Source organism: Enoplosus armatus, chromosome 8 (assembly GCF_043641665.1).
Source record: "Enoplosus armatus isolate fEnoArm2 chromosome 8, fEnoArm2.hap1, whole genome shotgun sequence".
NCBI lineage: Eukaryota > Metazoa > Chordata > Actinopteri > Centrarchiformes > Enoplosidae > Enoplosus > Enoplosus armatus.
The window spans coordinates 23,285,330-23,308,471 of record NC_092187.1 but is presented as its reverse complement, the minus strand read 5'-3'; the positions used below and the strand labels follow the sequence as shown (position 1 = coordinate 23,308,471).

Sequence of the window (23,142 nt, the reverse complement as noted above, 5' to 3'; positions counted from 1 at the left end):
TCAAATTCTCTCTACTTAACAATAACTGTGACAGTAGCTCCATTTCCCCACCACCTCCTGTTCACATGTCACATGACACTAAACCCCAAATTGCTCCCGATGGTCAGACCGGCACCCTGCATGACAGCTCGCTGCCATCAGCGTAAATGGATGAAAGAGCGGCAAAAACTTTAACATAAAATCTCGATATAAACAAAGCCATTTACCATTCATAAAGGGATTTTCATTATTTATGTTTCTGTAGCAGGCGTGGTAAAACTGGTGGTGCGCTACAGCTCTATGTAAGGAAAACGCTGAATATATTTAAAACACATTACTTAAAAAACAATTCCGTTGGTGTGTTCAGTACAAACGAAAAGATAATTTTAGAAGTGGTGTGATTGCATATAAAGTCAATGGAAATTAATCCTGGATGGCACAAACTGAGGCGAAGATACAACTGCATGGTTTGCAAATTTTTCACCCAGGTTGACACATTTTCACTTATGCTGAGACTTTATGACTCCACTTCATAAATGTACACAGAAAAAGGGGAGAAAAAAAAGGAGAGAAACTGGAGGAAAACAACAGAAAGAACTGAAGTTTCTGGTGATATTACAAACACACAAAGAGAGTCTCCACACACTAAAAGACAAGGTCAGTGCATATGTTGCTAGCTGGCTACAGCTAACATCTGTACAGTTGGCTTACTGGCTCTCAGGGGCGAATAAGCAGGGACTGCAAAACCAGTCCAGTGGTCAAATTGGTGCAAATACAACAATGGTCATGTAAACAGGTTCATTACATAGAAGTTATAGTTTATGGGAATAATAACTAACTTATGAAAGTAACCATGTAAAGTTCAAATAGATGAGTTTTTCATTTCGTTTTGGCAGTATTGATATATTGAACATATTGCAGCATGTAAATGCAGCCATGTCTAATATAATACAACCTTAATAATCACTTATTGCAAGTTCAAGAAAAAGCGACCTACACATCACTACAGTACCAAGGATGTTTTTTGTCTTTTCAAATGGTGTTGCTCTTTGGGAGAGTTATATGTGCTGCTTTGGCAGGCGTCACACATTTAATGTTTATGTTTTGCATAATGACAAACCTGCTTTCAACACATATCAAGCTGCCAGTGAAACTCTTTTACAGGCAAAAGCGAGCCAACGAGGGCACAGCCATTAAATTAAAATTCACTCCATTTACTTCAGTTTTCCAGTGAAGTAGAACCATGGGGGCAGAGTATTCATTACCCTGAACAAATGGCCTTCAGATGAGTGATTAAAAAGTTGAAAAGGAACAAACAGCAAAATAAAGGATGATCAAAATAAAATAAAAAGGAGGCTAGAGCGAAAACAGTAACCTCCCCGAACAGGAATCTTCAATGTTTTCTTTTATACTGACTTTATCGGAGCTGTTTCAAGGACGACCAAGATGAATGATGCAATATTTGATGAAAAGAATTAGAATGAGAAAGTTATAAAACAGATGAACACATGAGTAGATATAACAGAGCAAGAGGCAGAATATTTGGCAAGGTGGGTATGATGATAGATAGATACCAACCTATCTAAACAGGAGTGCCGCCCCACGACTGTAATGTAAGCAGTTCACAAAGGCAAAGTCTTAGCTGCAGACAAGTCACTACCATCACCATTGTACTCTGTGCATTCTGCGGCTTTGCACTTCTCAGTACTGCCTCATCAAAAGCATACCAGTCAGAAAAGTCATTTATCTTTCCGTCACCCTGTTTTCACCCACCCCTCTTAACAAGGACAGCTATCATCCAGAGCTGTTATTATCCACACTTATCAAATAGCAACGTATAAAAACTATTTCACTGTTTTGACCAAATGTTCGTGAGGTGCTGTTGGGCGAAGCAAACCGCAGAGGAGCCAGAGAGGTGTAATTCATCTCTGGCAACCAAACGATAGATCCGTAAGTCATTGGAAACCACCAAGACTGGAAATATCTGTCGAGGAGCCGCACATATGAGGAAGGAGGAAAAATATTTCCAATGCCCCTTAAAATATACCTTAAAAGTTCTGTTTGGATGGAGCAAACAGTAAGAGGAGAGGAGAGGAAACAAGGACAGAGGAGAGGAGTCAAGGACAGAGGAGATAAGGACAGATGAGGGGAAAAAAGATAGAGGAGAGGAGAAAAGGAAGAGTCAAGGATGGAGGAGAGGAGAGGAGAGTACAACAGAAGAGGAGGAGAGGAAACAAGGTGAGAGGACATGATAGAAGAGGGGAGAAGAGGAGAGATGAAGAGAGGAGAAGAAACAAGGATAGAGGAGACAAGGATAAAGGAGAGGAGGAGGAAGAGAAGAGGAGCTGGATTAGATTAGATTAGCCTTTATTGTCTTTCTTAGGAGAACTTCTGATCTTTGAACACATCGACTGTGTTCTCTCGAACGCTCAAGACGACGTAAGCGCTTGGAAAAGTTGAGGCAAACTGAGACAGTTTCACTGGTTAAAACCACACAATGAAATGAATTAGAAGTCAAAACCATCAAAAAGATTAAGTGCGACCACCTTGTGGCTGACATAATGTTCTGCCCCCTCAGAGTGAAATCTTACCTCGTACTAATCCTGCTACCTAAAGACTTCTAGCCTTCAAAACAAAACTCTTCTTACCTTTTACTTCTCCTCCTCCTCTTCCTATCTTTTCATTTCCTCTGCCGCACTTTCCTTTTCTTTCTCTTGCTGCTCTACAAACCAAACTTTCTCTGTTATTACAGGAAGCAGTTACTGTTACCACTCTGTCCCACACCCTTCCCTGTCTTCAGTGTCTACACTAAAACCCGACAGTCTTATCAGTTTGACAATGATGACCACATCGTGGCTCTAAAGGCTAACGGTAGCTTACTCATGAGAGAAAACTAAAAAGAAAAAGGGAGAGAAAAGAAACTCAAAGAAAAGACAGAAATCACTGCCGGACTGCTGAGCGGACCATGCAGCCGGGCCGCGCACCCCAGCTGTGAAAACCTCCAACCACATGAGAAAGAGTAAAAGATTCCTGCGAGTCCCGTTACTCCACTTATTGAATTTTTACAACCTGGTGGACTGCCAGGCACTTGGCTCCACCAACACATTTCATGCCATTGCCACTCCTCAGTCCAGAAAAACAGAAGGGAGAGACAGAAAGACAAGAGAGCAAGACTGCTGGTTGAATCATCCTTCTCACCCACAGCCCTCTGCTTTCATGACCTTTGTCTGCTTTCAGAAAAGATGATGGCCTCTCGGCTGTGTGTGTGTGTGTGTGTGTGTGTGGCAGATCATTGTGTATCACTGCGGGTGGACACGTTTATCACACAACCACATACGGGACCCACACACAGCCCGGCCTCCATCCCTCCTGTGTCAATGACAGACCCGCCGACAGTCTTGTGGTTACTTTTTGAAGTCGGAGGAGGCGATGAGAGCTCACACCTTAACACAGAACAAAGGTGTTACAGTTCACTACTGTAAAGTGGTGGGAATACAGCATTGTGATACCACTGATGACACAAGTTGATACCAACAGTGAATTCCATTCGAGTGGCTAATACAGACTACTTGAATCATAGTTCAGTCTGTGTCTGAACGTGAACTATAACCCCACCACCAACAAGGCCAAATATCAGTCAGTATTAAACACTGTGTAACACTTGCCGTTGGACTGGTACGAAGAGAGACTAAAAAGGGATTCTGTACTCTGTGCTTTGAGCTAAATGCTATTATGCTAATGTGTGGCAGGTATATTGTTTACCATGTTAGCATGCTAACATTTGCTAATTCGCAGTAAACACAAAGTGCAGCTGAAGCCGATGGCAGCGTCACTAGTTTTGTCATAAACCAACAGTGCTGGACGAAAGGGAAAATTTGACCAGATGATGGCGCTAGATGAAAGTCAGAGGATCACCAAAGTTTTTACAATTCATCCGGAGAGGGGAACATGAATGTCTGCACCACATTTCATGAAAATCTGTAACTCAAGACCCCAAATGTCAACCTCGTGGTGCTGCTGGATGAAGTCAGGGTACTTTTTATCCTCTGGGGACTGTGTATGTCTACCAAATAATCCGTCATATAGTTGTTGAGATATTTCTGTGTCAACCAAACTGTTGGACTGGCCGACATTCTCATCCCTAGCACTAGCAAGCTATGTATAAATTTGTTATATTGGCATTGGCATTTAGCGGTTAATAGCATTTATTTTACAAGAACAAAACATATTTGGTGGAGGTCAGATGGATTTATGACTCTGCGTCAGGGTGTACCGTCAGTTCATTCATGCCTTTGTATTTTCAAAACAGTTTAGAGGTTAGCTTCTGCTGCTGCCCTGTTGGCTTAGTCCAAGCTTAGCCTAGCCTACTAGCTTAGCCTCTAGTCACCCACTCGATTTAACCTCCAAACTTCATATTAAATTCAACTCATTTGATTCTCTTGTATTAAAACCATCTCCATGGAGTAATAACAATTGGTTTGTCCAGTGCAACAGACAACCCGATTCTGAGGCCTTCAATCCACTGATTAAAGCCTTTCTGGTACTTCTTGATACTTTTGGTTTCACTCAGTTTGTGCATGACCCTAATCCAGTGGTACCACCACTGACTTGATTCTATCTGACTGTCTCTCTGGTCACATCCGCGGCGTCAGATCACTTATTAAATTAAAGCAACACTAGCCTGTCCTTGTAATGTTGGTGCTGATGCATTTACCACTCGCAACACTGGTCCGTCAATTCTAACTGCACTTGGTGAGCGATTGACTGTGGTCATGGCTCCTTTCACAGCAGAGACAGGCCCTGTTGAAAAGAGTACCACAGCCCTTTCTAGTCTTCAGGATTTAGTTGCACCTCCTTGTACCAAAACAAGACGGTCAAAGAGGTCTACACCCTGGTTTACTCAAGAAACACATGCTCTTAAGCCGACCTGTAGGAGATTGGAACGCAAATCAAAACTGGAAGTTTGTATTAAATTACAAGAGAGCTTTGTCTGCTGCCAAAGCAGCATATTTCTCTCAGTCAATCAGTGACAGTTAATACAATCCTAGATTTCTTTTTGACACTGTAAGCTGCTCTCCCTTTAGGATCATGATTTTTTTGATTTTCTTCCAGCTAGCAGCCCGGGTCAGGGATTAAAGTTCTTCTTCTTCTTCTTCTTCTTCTTCTTTGTGGTTTGGCAAACTGCTTTTAAGTGCATTACCGCCACCCTCTGGATTGGGTGTTAAAGTTAACACCATAACGTCACACAAATGGGCCACGTAGTGTCACTCCCACACCACCGCACAACCCCGCGTTAATCGCCGCAACCGCTGGATTCTGTCTGAATGCACCCTTAGTCTTACCTCATCCCTGCATCTCCAGATCAAAAGCAGCTCTGATCTGACACAACTGAGAAACTACAAACCTGATCAGGCTTGCAGGAGGTAATTACACAGAATGAACAGAAAAATGAGCGTGTATTCCAACGCAATACATTGTCCTGTTGTTGTCCTGTAATACTATCTTCATGAAACATTTACTTTGTTGTTGGCACTGTGTCTGAGAGAACGGTGACGACCAAAATGGGGGCTAAAAAGTAGAGTAAATATTTGACTTACGTTGATCAGGTGGTCAGAGACAGGACTCTTATCATGGCATGGAACTGTTGCTTGTTCCCTGCAAGATGTGTAAGTAAGCAGTCTTTTGCTAACACGTTTGCCATAACAACTCTATATGGCAATATGTCAGACGTGCGTCTGTTAGCCTCAAACGCCAAAATTCAACTAACACAGAATTAATATTTTCTTGTTTGAGTGACAGAAAACATGAAAAAACCAAAAGAAATGTGTTATGCGAAATAGCTTTAATTGGGGTATAATAACATGTGACTGTTAAGACTGAAATTAAAATGATTACAATGCGGCAACCATTCTGCCACATCCGGCAACCAAAAGCGGATGGAGGTGCCAGACAAGTATGAAGAGAACATCCCGATTTATCTGTATTTGTATCTAAAGATAAATTAGTTGGTGTGGTACCCTGCTTGTGTGCCTAAACTTTGCAGGTAGATTTGCCAAACTGTTGCATAATCCCCAACTCTGATGAACAGACTCAACCTCTTCACTGTGAGTCTGCTGTTTGTCTTGTTACTGAACCTGTTTTCTGCAGAACGTGGAGGAAAATCCCTGAGCTGATGTCATTAAGCGATCTGCAAAAACATTCCAAAGGTGACCCAAATCCACTCATGGCAAGATCATACAACAACCGAGACAAAATAACTCAAATTCAAGTGATCGTGTCTGGAGCTTTCCCTGAATTTTAGAGGGCATTAAGCACAGTTGTCAACAAAGAGGAATTTGCTCAAGAACAGGGAGATGAAGGATCTTGTAAGAGTGCAAAACAAACATGGGGAACTGGCAACAACCACGCAGGAGTACAAGCAACAGAAAAACCACATGATAATCTGTCCCATTCAAAAGACATGCTAGAAAAACACACAAATATACATGTGATGTGCTTGTTTTCACACACATTGTCTCTGTGTTCACAACACAAGGAACGCCACTATGTTCAAAATATCTGAATTTAGTGAACTGAGAAAACTATGACCTTGTTCTTAAAGTACAGCCTCAAATATGAGTAAGATTTGTTTACTTTTCTGTCTCACATGAATGAATGGTTTGTAGTTTGTTTGGCTACTAGTCAGAATTGGGTAAGGTAATGCTACTGCATTTGTTATTTTACACATTTTATAGTCAAAACGACTCATTTTAAAAAAGTCAACAGATACTAGGGCTGTACCTGCCCTCAGGAATCAGAACTTTCCAAGTCGACTCTGAGTCACCACTGTTGGTGGGGTGCTTATGTTTTTTTCTTCAATAAAACTCAACTACAGTTATGAGAAATATATTATTCATGGCCTCCACCCAGTCAGAGTACAGTTCAGCCCCAAACTAAACTCGATGAGTCGGTTTTACCCTCAACACTCACTATGCACTATGCTCTACCAGCCGCAGAGTCACCCTCACTGGACGGCAGGAGAGGAGGTCGTACCAGCCAACAACTTTGCTAACATTCAGCACGGGAGCTGAGAGCACCAGAGCAGCAAAGAGAAACGAGTCGTGCTGCCCTGCATTTCCCTCACAGACTCGGTTCTAAAGTTGTTTAGAGCCTGTCATGCTGTTATCCTGTGATGCCCTGTGTACAATGACTCAGCTTTAAAAAAAATGCAATGATTCACCAAAATGAGGGGATTTCTTGACCGATGATTCGAATCATTGACATTTAGGGGCAGAAGATTAAAATAATTATTCGCAGTCCTACTTGGATCTGTATCTAGCCATCAGCCAGCTCATATTGGTAAATGAAACCTAACATGGTAACGTAGCTGCTTAGTAGTGTGAGCAACATAGTCATATACTCTGAATACTTGCCTGACATACTCGCAATCTTTGTGCTAAGCTAGGCTAGCCACAGAACAGTAACCTCTGTTCTGAATGCACAATGAATGAATTGAATATTTCTTTAACCACGAGAAAAACAACAGGGACTTTCTCTACTTCTTACCGTGCCGCTCACTCTGACGTCGTAAAGCCGTCCCCAGTCATCTTCATGGCTGTCCACCATCATCATACTATCATCTTCCTCCAGGAACCACTCAGCCTGCAGGTCAACCTTCACCTCCTCCCCCATAGAGTGCATCCCTATGGCGGGGAAAAGCCCCTCTGCCGATACAGGAACTTCCACTGAACCAACCTGCATGGGAGAGGGAAGAAACAGAGACAACACTATACCTACAACTAACGCTAGCACATGTTTGAAATAAAGCATCACAGAATGTCATTCAGATTAAAACCACTTACCTCTTTGCCATTTTTGGTGAAAAAGACTGTTGTAAAACCTGCTTCAATATTTTCTGAGCGTATTCCACAGCCAACGCGGTCTCCTCGAGCACACTTTGGTCCAAATTGCTGTCCCACAGGGTTACCATTGTATAACCTAGGAAGAATGAGGAGATAAAGGTATTCATAACATAAATGCTGGCAGGTTACTGCTAAAAAAAAAGAACCATTTAATCATTCTTTCCAATTATTTGCTGGTGAAGTGATTCCAACATGTCTAAGTAACTCAAAAACCACATTTGATTTATCCTAATGTTTTCGATACCAGTAGGGAAATACAGAAGTCATTTATCAAGGAAAAGTTCTAAACACTCACTGGTTCCAGCTCCTCAATTATGAGGATTTGCTGCTTTCTTTGGGGTTTGGACTATTGTTCAGAAAAACAAGGTTTTTGAAGACGCCACCTTGAGCTCTGACAAATTGTGTGCATTTAAATTTTTTAAACAAACAAAAATAATCAGTGATGAAAATAATTGTTAGTAGACGCCCTACAAACAATAATTAGGCATGAAAGGTTCACAGCCATTACATCAAATATTCCATTTCTGTGACCAGCAAGTTTTACGCAAAGACAAAGTAAGAGAGTGAAGGAGGTTGATACAGGGAATTACTGCTGCAGTTATGTGTGGATGCAGCTTCAACAGGCCACAATCCTTTTTCTCAAACCATGCAAGAAACCAGTGCTGCACTACAGCGTATAGATGACTGTGGTTTGACTTACTTGCCGTTGTCAGCGTGGTAAGCTACAGAGTATGGCAGCCAGCCAGGCTGGTGGTCCAGCCTGTAGAATTTAGGCACCAGGCCCACAGCAATGGTCCCCCTCACCCCTGTGTCCACTATTGTCACCTATACACACAAACACACACACACACACACACAAAGACAACACTGTACTACAACTGTGGCACCAATTAGCTAGTTTAACCCACACTTGGAGCCTTGACAGTTCTTACTTTTGCAGTCTAAATGAAAAGTTGTTGTTTTTTAAAAAAACAGCATGAATTTAGCAGAGACCCAAAGTCAAAACACAAGTCGTATACGAGTGTCACCCTCAATGAGAAACTCACAGGAAAAGAAGCGCCCATGTAGATCCCAAGTCATTTCCAGTCAACTGTCTTGAGTTTGAAACAACCTGCTTTGTTTTTGTTTTTTAGTGTGTTTGATGTCCATAAGACGCAATATAAAGTTCACTTTTCAGTTTATTAGGTTTAATTAAATAAAAGACAATCATGGTGTGGAGTCATTTTACTATATTAAGCACTAATAGTAGTATGCTGGGAAAGGTTGACGATTATCGCGTTAATACTGTGATACTTTTGGTAGCAAGAAAATGTTACATTGGCACATCGCTGGTCCAGAGCCCCCGGTGGTGGCAGCATGGGAAAACCTCCACAATCACCGCACCCCCACCTCTCCGAATTAGCACCAGCCTGCTAGCTAAGCCCAATCAGAGCAAAATGACACACACTACCAAGCAGAATTAGGAGAGAGGTAAAGCAGGAAAGCACAAGAGAATAGTCCCATCCGGTATGAGTCTGCATTTACTCCCTTCCTTTGTTGGTGAGCTCTCCAAGTAATTTCTCTAACCCTCTAAATTTTCTTCCTCTGCATCATTCCTTGTATGTCCCCCCCCCCCACTTCCCCACTCATCCGCCTCCCTCATTCTCTACCTCCCTCTTCAGCTCAGACCCCCAAATCACTGCTCCGGCATGATGACTATCAGCATATGTGAAACCAAACTTCTTGGGTTTCCCCGACTAAAAATTCCAGACCTGATTCCTCTCCAGTCTGCCACTTAAGAATAATACTCACTACACCCCTGCTTTGTTTAAGAACTAAACTCTTAGCATTGGCAGGTTATCACTTCCACACAGACTTTTGTGTCTGTATGATATAAGTTATAAGTTACAAAAACAACGGAGACGACATGTGAGATTAGGAAAGAGCAGGAATGTGCTGACTGATGAGCCGTTAAGTTATGCTGATATGAATTTTTGGAATAAATCTATTAAAACAAGTGGAATGCTGCAGATGTTCAGCTGTGCTTGAAGAAGACAGATGACAAAAAACGAAGAAAGTGCAGCAGCAGTGACAGAGGTGGAATGAATTCCTTGTGAAAGCAGAACGAGGAGAAACACGAGGATAGCAGTGACGCATACGTCGACAGAGGCCTGACCTTTATCAGAATAAACGCTCCCAAATATTTCGAGATATCTGGGAAACTGACAGCATGTGCGTCACGGAGGGGAGAATAATGTAGCATAAAACTTTGGGTAATGACCACACTAAAATCCACTTGTTTAAATGTCAGAGAGATCTAACAGGCTCCAAATGTTATTCTCATTTAAATATAAACGTTGTTATCTGCAAGATTTTCTTGCAAGGGAGGAACGAGAGGGATACGGAGGTCAGGTGACAGTTTGACTTCACATTTGAAAGAAATGTCACATCTGGCTCTAATCTGGGACACCTCACAGCCACGATAAATAACGTCAAAGCACATTGTCAGCTGATTCCAATCTTAGTGAGGCAGATCTGAAATGTTTCAACATATGTCCAAAGTGGTCTCATCTCAAAAAGAAAAAAAAATCTGAAAAGAATAGTGGAAGAAGTAAATCATTCACAACAGAGCTTGCTGTGGCTACGGGACTCTGATGCTGCATGGTACTGTCTGGCTCTATTTGCAGCTCAGCAGAATGACGTAGGTTCACAGGATAATGTATAGCCTAATATTTCCTCCTGAAGCCTAAAAACCCAGACAAGGAAGTATGCCTGCCTCACCTGCTGTCTCTTAACCACACGTCACAAGGCCTGCTCTGACGTGCACCATCCACGAACGCTGGCTGGCTCATAAATAACACACTGCAGCCCTCTGCACCTAATTTATGACTGAACTCTTGCAACTTTCCTGTGCTAAATCACCAAGATACTTTTTCCTCATGCTCTTCTGTATGTATGAGCACTATTAGAACGGCCTGATACAAAGGGGCACCTCAGATTTTCTAAATAAAGGTCCAACAGTTTCTCCTGCCGCCAGTCTGCCTGCCTGTCTGCTGAAAAACAGTGTGTTAGACTAATCTTAGTGCTCAAAGATACCACCTAACCCACACCCTATCCCTCATTCCAATGCAGCTAGGACATTTTTGAGGTAGTGGTTTTGCACTGGTGAACTGGGACTGTAGGGGGGCACTCAGAAAATTGTCAGCAATGGGATTCCAGGGGATAAAATTGCTGGCTGGATGGTAAAGCAATCTTGGGCACACACCGGGACGATGGTATGTGGTACAGCCTATCATATTGTGAATACCCCCCACCCCCCTCCCGACATTTCAAAATGAATGATTGTGCAAAGGACCAACAGTCTACTTATTTTCTAATGATTTTCCAAAAGAGTAGATAAACAAAAAGTGCATGACAGCAACACAGTTAGAGATAGCAGTTGGTGGCGATCGGTCAGGTCTCGCAACTCAGTTACAACACCAACGTCAGATGCTGACAGCATCACTATTAACTGTGCCTTACCTCAAAGTAGCAATTTCCCTTTGATAGAGGATGGCCAGCCACATAGCAACCCACCTCTTCAGAGTTCCCTTGGTAACTAAAGAGGAGAAATTACAGGTTAACAATAGGTGACTTCCAATAGGTCAGACTGCTGTATGCACAATCAGAAAACACATCTCAAAGAGCAACCTCATCTTAGGATCGAAAGACTGTCGAGACACCATCAGTAAAATCACATGCACCAACATGTGCAACAGAAATGAGACAAATATGTAGCCATTATTAACAGTTATAGGACTCTGAAAGCTGATTTAGTCTGTTTAGTCCGATGATTAGAGGGAGATATCAAATTACATGCTCATGATTATTGGTTGTTACTGTTTCATATGATGTCCACCAGCTTTATATACGAAGGGAAGGATGTTTTATTTAAGGAGGGGAAAACTGGACCACTGGAGCTTCTGAAGCGTTGTATCAGCAATGTAGTGTATTGAATGTTTTACACAGTATTAAGCAGCTGAATCAAGTGCCAACATCTTTAGAATAAGAAATCACATTCTCCAGTTATTGCTATAGAACAAAACTACATGGTTGGTGAGGGCCTCTGTGGTTTACAGTCAAATAAAATATGTTATTCAAACTAAAGTAATTACAAAACCTTTTTTTCAGTAGGGATAGCACAGATTTCAGTGTAAAATAGTCATGAGGCTGACCTAGAAAAAATCCTAACTTGACATTTTTTTTATAACAGAGGTAAGAAATAGACCTGTTTGGGATTATTAATACAGAAGACAAAACAAATGCACACACGTACTACTTTACTTTTAGCTAATCCCCCACTCTTTCCCCAAATACAAACATTAAAAGTTTTGAGAAAACAGACAAGAGAGAATATATTCAAAGGGTACAAACAAGTACATTCTTCTTCTCACAGGCCAAAGACCTTCTAGCTAGAAATGCACCGATCCAATCCACCGTATCATACCAGCGCAGGTACTGACCTTGTTAAGGGCACGGGATACAGATTTTTAATTTGAGAAAAAGAGGGTACCTGTGCATCCCTACTACATCCTTTACAGCAATAGCTTCTTTCTTAAATGAATACAAACACGTGGCCCATAAGAATGATAATAAAATAAGAAAACCTTCAGCCCAGTATCTTGCTTGGCAAAACACATAACATAGATTTTTTTTAAATGCGTAATAAGTCGACTATCACACACATGAATTTTGCCAGTCATTATAAAAAGACCCCCCAATGAGTAGGCAGAGAAACAAATAAAAGATAAACTACTCTGTTCAAGAACAGGCTGACCTGAGTCTGTCGCCATCCTTCTGCAACCTCATGTATCGTTCCTGAGCTGGGCGCCCATCCCCAATATCTCGGATTCGACGCCTCAAATTCAGGAGGCATCTGTGGTGTAGTACGTTGATGTCATCCATCTGAAAGGAGAAAATGGGACAGTGTTAAAAATTGGCACTTTACCATAAGTTCAAGAGGCTGTGCAATGTTTGCGGTCCTGGCTGTTTGTTGCCTGAGAGAAAGAAAAAACAGCTAGGAGGAAGCTGAATTCTTCTATACAATAGTTCCTTGAAAGTTTCTGATAAGCACATACTCTCATAGATTCTCTGCATAGGGGCTTTCATTTACCTTGTCATATCAAGATGTGGCCACGATGTTCTATGCAGCTAAGACTACAGAAGATTCTCTGTTTATGATGGACAGTTGGACACAGACTGCTCTAGTAGTTAAATCTCTATGTCACATCATAGTTTGAAGGTGTTGGCTTCATGGTACCAGTGCCAGAAAGCAGAGACACTGAGATTATGGCAAATGTGTCATATTTTAGATCAACAAAAACCAAGGGCAGAGAAGACTTCAACAACAGGAAGGTCACCTGATAAAATCAGCGTTTAAATACTGCAGTGACACAATAAACCTTGAAACTCATTTCATTAGACAACACTCAGGAGGTACGACAGTCGGCTCCAGAATCTCCGTGTCTGTTGGAAATTCTGACACGATTATATTTGTTTACTGAATTTACTAGATGGGCTTCTGATAAAGCAAATCACTGATAGGTCTAGGGCTGCAACTAACCATCATTTCCCCAAGTAAGGGATTCATTGTTTGGTCAATAAAATGTCAGTGAGTTGAAAAAGCCTATTTCTTAAAGCCTGAGGTGACATCATCAAATTGCAGTCCAAACAGTCCAAAACCTAATTATATCCAGTTTACTATCACATAAGGAAAATAAAAGCAAACCCTCACAACTGAGAAGCTGACACTAGGGAACGTATGGCTTCATCAATTCTCAAAATAGTTGCAGATTATTTTTCCTAGCTACATTATTTTAAAGGCAAAGTGTTCAATTTACGTATGTGCAAGCTCATGTGTGAATGAATCCGGTATAAAACGGATATAACACATTCTATTAGTATTAGCACTTCCATAAACTTAATGTTGTGAAGAAATTCAATAAGCATGACAACTTCACCCCAACAGCTTCACACAGCCTCATTTTAAATATCTACAGTGTATAATGAGCTTTCACATTTCTATCTCTCTTTAAAAGTTTAGTGTTCACCACCATTACTCTCATTTGTCGTCATTCTTGGTTTGTTAATGAACTCATCTGCTCTGCATGTTTACATAACACCCATGTGACGATATTCTTGCTGGATGAGGAGATGATGAAACATGTATTTGCAAGACAACCACATATCTATCTATCTCTCTCTCTCTCTCTCTCTCAGACACACACATACTGATGAAGCTCCCGTAATCAATACTTATTCTACGCACTGATTGGAATGCTTTTGGTTTGGGATGTCGTTCAGTGACGTTGGATGATGTCGTGAGGGCATAACGTAGCAAACACGTCAAACTTCCACACGGTGTCCCGTTTTTTTATTAAAACCTCATTCAGATATATTTTTTTCCAATGATTGCCAGGAATAAATGAGTCCAACATTTAAATAGAAAATGTGAAACTGCCGCAACGAGGGAAAGTGGGCGTGCCAATGTTTACATCTAACGCTGTCAAGGTTTGCAAGCTAGCAGCTCATAACCAGCCACCGTGCTAACCATAAAGCTAATTTAAGTTAAGCTAGCATGAATTTTCAGACACTTAACTGCTGCCATTTTTAACTGAGAATTGTATATAGCTTAGTGTTCATTAAATAACCCTTAAAATGTAATTATCCATTAGTCAGTTGGTGACGAGGGGTCAATTTAGTCGCAAAGCTAAACAGGGGTTAGCGTCATTAGCGGCTAATGTGATAGCTTCTCTGCTGAGGTTCGGTGCTTAGCAAGGGGTCGATGAGCGGCTGTTCCTGAAAGTGGAGAGCAGATCGATGATTTATTATAGGTGTCATTACCGATTAGTCAATCGCTTACCTGTTATCTATGCGGCTACTAAGACAGAAACTCACTTTTGTCCATCAGCTGTCCATAGCTCCACTTAAAACTTTGGAAACTAGAGTTCGGCGCTTCCCAGTGACATCACACCCTCGTTACTGAAATAGCCAATCGCATCGAGTTTTGAGAAATGGTGACAAGCATCCAGCCAATCATAACTCTCGGATTGTGTGTGTGTTTATTTTGACTTTGGGTCTAATTTAACAACATTTAAAATGATGAAAATATTAGCTGGATCTCAACATGAAGAAAACCCACTTTTGGACCAACTTATCTGGCGAGGTGCTGGGTCTGGTGAGTACAACATTTCCCTGCTTCTGTTCACTGTGTGTTTCATGCTTCTAAACTGAAATATTACTACCAAAACCAGGGGGATACTACTCAACAGGGCAGAGCAGTGTCCCACCAGAGGGTTTGTCTGGATTCTGGTTGCTATGTTGAAAGCAGCAGAGAGACTTTTTGAGCCAGCTGGGATAGACCTGAGGAGGAAGAAAGTGTGTGGCTGGAGGAGGAAAAATGAATAACCCAGGGCAGTGTGGAAAAGAGAGCCCCCGTTGGTCTGGCGTGTGTCTTGGAACATTCTCCTGATATGTGGAAACAGACTAATGCTGTAGCTCGCGAGCTGATGGGAACACAAGACGGCAGGTGATTTCTGCCCTCCGTGCCAAGATTAATCAGAACAACAGGCTGCTGATGGCAAATAAGTTCATGTAGCCCTGAATTACAGCAAGTACAGACCAGTGGGTACGTCTGTGTGCTCTGTCATGTCTGCACATTTGGTGTGTGTACGTAAATGTCCGGCACACAAGCTTGTTTAAAAGATAGGGAGATACAGCTTTGTCAGATCGATATCCAAATTCTCTGTGAAATTCTCATTTGTATTTGCTTTTTTGTAGTATCATGTTCATGTTGCATCTGAGCAGCCATGGCAGCAAGGCAATGTCAGATAACACTGGAGACAGTGGGACTCTAGATAAGAGAGGAATTCCTCAACACTCGCCACCAACCTCTACCAATGATCTCCATGTGCGGATCCTTGACTTTGCTTTGAATTTCTCATTTTATACATCCTGTATGTGCATATATATTCTTGCAGTACCACAACGTGCTGTGTATGAGTAGAGCATCATATAAGACACTTACGTAAATTGTTCAAGTAAAAGTAAAAGCAGCTCTCCAGTCATTTATATACACCAAATAACCTAATTTATTAGTCAGAATACCTTACAGAACTGTGCAGAAATGACTTATCATGTCAGGATCACGGCAGGATCAAGTGTTGTGTGCTGAGCAGAAGGGTGATGGACTCAGCGGTGATCTTTTGAAGATGGAAAATCCTAACTGGCTGAGCGGAGCAATGGATTACATTATTAGCAGTTTGGCTCGGGCTGGTCGATGTGCATTCCTGCAAAAGTAGAGTCCTCCCCCCTCCTACTAATTATCCAGATGATTACTCTTCCAATTCAAACAACTCGTGAGCAATAGCCATCACTGCCCTCACACTTCAACATGTGATTTGAAGTCAGTTAATATCTGGTAGCTGCTGAAATGTAATCTAGAAGTTGAATATTTTATTAAACACTGGATTAGCCTTCTTCTCAAGGCAATGCATTCCATATCTGACTCAGCATTTGATTATGCTGAGGCATAGTTTCAGTTAGTGTGTGCTACATAAAGTAATCAGCATGTCACACTGTTTTGTAATACATTCAGGAGATCACTGGATTTAATTTCTTCAGTGTTCGATTTATTTTGCATACAACTCATTAATTCAGTATTCTCTAAACTTTGATGTGTGCTGTGTGTTTCTGTAACTCAGCTGTAGCATTACATGTTTGCACAGGAAATATTCTCTGTCAGAATCCAAGTAGGAGAAATCACACAGCTGTGCATTTATTGTAGCACATGGCATTGCAGTGGCGAGGCTGATGGAGGCACATATACATTTGTGTTTGTTACTATGGCAAATATTGTTCCAGAAAGGTCTCTGACATTGGAGAAGAAAGTACAAATAAGCTGAACATTACTACTACTCTTTACGTATTTGTAATGTTGAGCACAAGTGTAAGAAGAAGGGCTAGATGTATGTGTTAGTATATAACAGGAAAGGGTGGGGAGATTTTGATAATTTCTGAAAGAAACATAATCCACCCCCCACTTGCTCTCTCCCTCCCTGCCACCTCCCTCTCTCTCTCTTCCTCTCTCTCTCTCTCTCTGAGTCCCAGCCCCTGAAGGTGTCATAACTGTGCTCTCTCTCTCTCTCTCTCTCTCTCTCTCTCTCTCTCTCTCTCTCTCTCTCTCTCTCTCTCTCTCTCTCTCACTCACTCACTCTCTATCACCGCCTTTCAGATCTTTAAAAGCTGGTGCTTTGCTGTGTCTCTCTCGATCTCCATTTGTCTCCTCTGGCACTGCAGGGGACTCAACCGGCAAAGCACCAAGGAAAGCTACTGTATAGAAACGGGAAGAGGACTGAGGAAAGGGGAGAGAAAGGGAGAGAGAAGGAGAAATATACATCCAGAAATAGCATCAGCCACATTTAACTGACAGAGAGTGACAGAGTGGAGAACCTGGACAGAAAATGCCTATCCTTTCTAACTTAACAACCGTTGTTTTGTTGCTGATTGCTCACTGCGGATCATGGACCGGGGCAAACCGCTTGGGCCCCTTCAAGGTCTGTCCCTCCTGCAGGGATCCACTGGGGGCAGGTCGGCCCCCCAGGGACCATAATGTTGCCGGCAGCACGTCAGTGTTGGCCCAGGGAGAGCCCTGTGGTGTGTACACCCTGAGCTGTGCCAAGGGGCTCCGCTGTGTTCCCCCAGCAAGGGAGCACAGCCCCCTCCAGGCTCTGTTGCAGGGAAGGGGCATTTGCGCCAAGCACAGCAGGACTAGTCCCACTGAGAGGCCCCACCCCACAGGTAAGACACTGTATATACACACACACACGTGCATGAAATCACGTATGCACACGTACATGCGTGCGCCTACAGATACACATGGACACACGCATGGACACTGCAGGTAGGCTAGACATCAGCATCCACACATCATTGTATTTACAGTGTGTCTCCTGTGTCGCTGTGAATAGCATGTGATGCTGTGTCACTCACTAACAAAAAGAAAGGCCAATCAGTGTGTGACATTTAAGCCTGGATGCATTTTGTGCACCACAGATGGATTTGCAAACCTCTAGCATCCAATACTGCTCGGCAGTGCCTCTGGAGTCACTGTGATAAAAATGTCATTTGTCACTAGACTGTGATTTGTTCATCACAAAAAACAAGGAGCTTTTATTTAGTCTTGGGTTGTTGCAACAGTGTATAAGTGAAGATGCACATCCCTGCATTTATGTAACTTGTACAGTGTTATATATATTATCCATTGACAGGGTGCATGACAATGATCTGTCCTACAAGTCAGCTTCTCTGTAGAGAATTTAGAATGAATGTGAAACTGTCACAGTGTCACCTACATCCTGATCAAGCTGCTTTTTATTGCAGTGATCTCCATCTACTGTTCAAACTGAGATACTGCGATTAACTGTATGGAAAGGAAATATACTGATGGAAATTAGGTCTCTCATTGAAAGACCACCCCAGATAGATCTCATCTGAGTGACTGCTTCATAATGTCTTGTGCAAAATGATGCAAACACACATACCAAAGTCTAAATATTATATATGCAGCATATACTGTAAAATGTGACGTTGAGTTAAGTGGTTTGATGTTAATGGCTACGATGGTTTAATGTCACGTTCTTATGCCGGTGTGTCATTTCCTCTCAGGTCCCCATCCCTCACACAGTGGTGACATTGAAAGAGTAAGTTCATGCTCTTATTTTACAGTCTTTTAATGAGTGAAGCTAATGGATCATCATCTAGATGATCAATATTCTGAGATGTATAAAGCGTTTTATATAACGAGATCGCATTAATACACAGCATATGTGATGGAAAGGGTCGTGTATCGAGCTGCATTGTATTATAGAGAGTTATTACCACAGATCCTCTGCTGTTTGGGGTGTTGCAGTGGCATGTACACACACTGCCCTGAAGCCATGCATTATGGTGCATGATGTGTGTGCTGCTATGCGGCAGAACTAATTGAGCATGATGTGAATCAGGAAAGTTTCAAGTCGGCCGCTGCCGCCACAGATTTTTCACTTTGCGAACCGGGTGATCTGCAGCATTTGAACTAATATGTATGTTATCATGAGAACAACAGCAGTCACATAACTGATCAAGATGACACAGTTTCATTTCATAAAGTGACACAAAAAACGCACAGTCACTTCAAACCATTCAGTGACCTGAAAAGCCAAAGCATTGTGTAACAATATGGTTATATAATGTTATACAATATGTGACATCTGATATATATAAATATACATATTCTCTGCTTCTGGCTCTGATGCTGCATCACTGTAGCTGATCCTTTGTGATTCACATCGACATGTGTTGTGATCAGAGAGGATTTCTGCCAACACAATCACCTGAGGGGGATAGCAGCTTGCCACTGCCACTCTTTAGATGAAGACAGGTCCTCTGTATTTGCCTCTGGTGATTGTTGAAGTCACACTCTGCGTTGCTGTTTTCAGGCACCCTGCCGCAAGCTGCTCAATAGTGTCCTGAGGGGTCTCGAGCTGACAATCTTCCAGTCCGACCGTGACATCTATATACCCAACTGTGACACCCGTGGCTTCTACAGGAAAAAGCAGGTAGAGTGTTACAGTCACCTGAAGCATCATGAAACATATCAGTGGAACTTTTATTGGCTCTTGTGTGATGTGTAAAGGTGTCTTTGCTGCACTGACTTAGTGTTACAGTATGTGTTTCTGTGTGTGAGTGCGAGAGCTGCACTCCACTGCAGCTTTCTGTTCGGTGCATCCAGAGATTTGTCTGTGACCACAGGGGCTGAGAATAACTGACACTTCTCTCTCTGAGCCTCTCAGCTGTGTGTGAGCTCAGAGAATCAGTACTGCGCTATGATGACATATCATTTTCTCCCTCTTCCTCTCTCACCACCTTTCCACCACCCTCCCACTCAATCTCCACCCTCCTTCCCTTTCAAAATCTCCCTCTCTGTCTTTTAATCTCACACAGTGCCGCTCCTCCAAGGGCATGCAGCGTGGCCACTGCTGGTGCGTGGACGAGCTCGGCACACCCGTGCCCTCACGTGCCAGCGAAGATGGCACTTTACCATGCGATGGGGAGTGAGGGATGAGTCTGTCCTATTGCTCTGAGCCTGGAAGAGGAGAAGTTGGAGGAGGAGGAGGAGGTGGTGGAGGAGCAGGAGCACAGGGAGAGGGGGTGGCTTTAGCATGTGCTAGACACTGCCTGGACAGGAGGTAGCAGGGATAAACCACTTCCTATGGAAAATACACACCAGTTAACGTTCATGTCCTCTCTAGAAGCAAGACACACACACTCTTACAGTCCAGCAGCAACAATAACATCTGCCTGAATGTTCAACAGTTGCAGCAACGTCCTCTGCGTCGTCTGGTGACATGCTGCATGCTCACATTAATGCTCCGTGAACTGCCTCAGTGATCCAAGCGGTATTACTCCGAATGATCTCTATATTCCCTGGCTCTTGTCCTGGCTTTCTGGTAGATTTTTATTTTCCTTTTTACTTTAGGATAGCTGACACTGCCTGTGTTTGTTCTGATCTCAGTGGGCTGAAATACTGTTACGCAGGTGATGTGACACAAATGTTTGAAAAATGTGTCTCCCTCACCGTCCTCTCTCCCTCTCTCCAAAGATACACTGATATCAACATACCTAATTGACAGAATATTTCTTTTCTATTAATTTATTTTTGAGTCTGTATTTCCATCAAGTACTGCTTGAATCTTACAGTATCTTATATATGTGTCAAGTCAGAAAAAATAGTCATATGAATATGATCCTGGATGCTTCTGTTCATTTTATTTGTCAAAATGGCGTTCTGACTGCTTATTAGTTGATTGTTTGTACATATGTTGGAATTTTGTGGTCGACTGTGTGTTCTGAAGTGGCAGACAAAAAGCTTACGGCTGTTACCCTTTTCAAAAAGTTGTAAGGCATATTTTTATACACGTCAATATAATATTTTATATATGAATTGTTGGTTTATTTAATGAACTACAGTACAATGCCATGTATTTTTATATTGTCAGCAGTTTTCTTATTTAAAGACAGAGATTATTTTATTTCATGTTAGGGGAAGTGTTGTGCTTTAAAGGCACCTTTATGGCAAAACTCATCACATTCATCAGAGCTCTATTCAACTGCTGCACATCTTTATGGTTATATCTCATGTTTTTAATTTCCTTTTTTATTTATGCTTTGTTTATTTGAGAATTGAGAATGTCCATGTTACTATTATGTTTTATTTTGGCACATCATACGACAAATTCTGATTTCAATAGAGGAACAAAAAAAAAGATCAAATTTGTTATTGTTATAGTATGTCTTTCCCAAGTCCTTGCAAAAGTCATGAAATTGTGTGCTATTAAAGTGTGATTAGAATTTATCTATTTCTGAACAATCTTGTTGTGCCAATGTGTGTGCCGTGATGATAGGTCCCTGCACAAGGACCTGTAAGATTTGCAAATATGAAAATAAAACATAATGATAATAAAAATGGAGAAGAATTAAACATATATTAATATAACAACGACTGTCGGGTGTGTTCTTTTTATCAAATGCCGTCCCAGCTGTGTTGACAGATGAGCGAAGAGATCACGGTATTTGGGATGAATTTTAATGATGCTGCTGCTGCTGTTTATGATGATGATAAGGTGAGGAAGATAAGAATAATGATTATGATGATGATGTGGGATCTTTTCATAACCTTTATTTAAGCATTAAAGCATTTCAAGACAGGCGGCACACACAAACAACACAAGCCAGACAACCCCAAAAATACCACAAACCCAGTGGTGGAAAGTAACTCATTACATTTACTTAATGTACTTTACCTGAATACTTGCTTTATATCTAAATCTACCTTTCAGAAGAAAATATTGTACTTTTTACTACACTACATTTATTTAACAGCAATAGTTGATGGTTACTTTACAGATTGATATTTTACAAAGAAAACATATGACCATCTTATAAAACATGACACATTAAGATCAGTCTGAGCAACAGTTTAGCTAGAACTAGCTCCACCTCGACCGACTGAATGTAACATGCTCGCAGTGATAATGCTAACAGGATGATGTTATTTACCAGGTTCACCGTATTAGTTTAACGTGTTAGCATGCTAACATTTGCTCATTAGCAATAAACACAAGTACAACTGAGGCTGATGGGAATTTTGATAGTTTTGCAGGAATTTGGTCTTAAACCAAAGTGTTGGACAAGATTTTCTTTTGACCTGATAACCAAAGTGATTACAATTCATCCTGTTGGGGATGTGAATGTCTGAACATACATTTCATGGCTATCCAAGAGTTGTTGAGACATTACACTCAAGACCACAAAGGTGAACCTCACGATGGCGCTACAGGAAAAGTCAGAGGATCACCGAAGTCATTAGGATTCATTGTCTGTGAACCTTGAATATCTGCTTGAAATTAGGTGCCAATCCATTTGTTTTTTTTGCAGCAATGATTGGAATTCACAGAGAGACAGAGACCAAATATAAATTACACCTAAAATCTGCCTCCAGTGGATCCCTGCAGGAGGGAGAGCCCTCAAGGAGGCCTGAGCAGCTTGTTTGGTCCATGATCTGCAGGGAGCCATCAGGAACAAAACAACGATTGTTAAGTTAGCGAGGAAAGGTTCTGTCCAGGTCTCCAGGAGATGCAGGCCTTGTTTCAAGAAATAAAAACCCAATTCCATCTGTAGCTTTTTCCACAAGCTGCTGAATATAGAGCTTAAATGAAAGGGAGTCATCTGGAACGAATCATAAATATTTATAAGAAGAAGCGTACTCAATCAAATGATGAAGTGTGACACTAAATCAGTTGTGGGAAGATTTGAGAGGATGAGCACTGATTACATTTTTTTTAGAATTTCATAAATGTGTAAGTGTCCAACCCATTGATACAGACTTCTGCACAGTCACGCCTGAAGCCTTTGGTGTTGAGAGGTTCTCTGAATCATCACCAGCATATGAACAGGTTACTGTGTATTACTGATTCGAAGAGCTTTGGTTTGAGGCTTTATGCTCGCATCCATTGTTGCTGTGAGAATACCCTCTGCAGTCGCCAGCAGTGAAACAGAAATTACACATTAGAGCACATTAGAGTCATGCTGCTTTTCTGCCATTACGAGGCACATAAAGGATGATTTTCTCCTGCTTCGCAACACAGGGACCCGATACATGCCTGTTTCCAAGGTAACAGCATAGAATATCCCATTTGTCCATGCG

General features: G+C 41.7%; 2 protein-coding genes across 2 annotated transcripts in view; one reads left to right on the top strand and one right to left on the bottom strand.

Annotated features, from left to right (window-relative positions):
• spryd3 (SPRY domain containing 3) overlaps nt 1–14,850 on the bottom strand; it is a 42,622-nt gene extending 27,772 nt beyond the window's left edge. The window contains exons 1-6 of the mRNA XM_070910897.1: nt 14,761–14,850; nt 12,676–12,803; nt 11,382–11,457; nt 8,581–8,705; nt 7,821–7,956; nt 7,525–7,713 (exon numbers count right to left, since the gene is read on the bottom strand). Coding sequence (XP_070766998.1) covers nt 7,525–7,713; nt 7,821–7,956; nt 8,581–8,705; nt 11,382–11,457; nt 12,676–12,803 — 654 coding nt within the window. The 5' untranslated portion in view covers nt 14,761–14,850. The remainder of the gene's footprint in view (nt 1–7,524; nt 7,714–7,820; nt 7,957–8,580; nt 8,706–11,381; nt 11,458–12,675; nt 12,804–14,760) is intronic.
• Nucleotides 14,851–17,353: 2,503 nt separating this feature from the next.
• On the top strand, nt 17,354–19,994 carry igfbp6b (insulin-like growth factor binding protein 6b). The gene is made up of 4 exons (XM_070910694.1): nt 17,354–17,696; nt 18,564–18,598; nt 19,376–19,495; nt 19,881–19,994. The coding sequence occupies exons 1-4, from the start codon at nt 17,360–17,362 to the stop codon at nt 19,992–19,994; spliced, it is 606 nt and encodes a 201-aa protein (XP_070766795.1). The 5' UTR covers nt 17,354–17,359.
• Nucleotides 19,995–23,142: the final 3,148 nt, after the last annotated feature.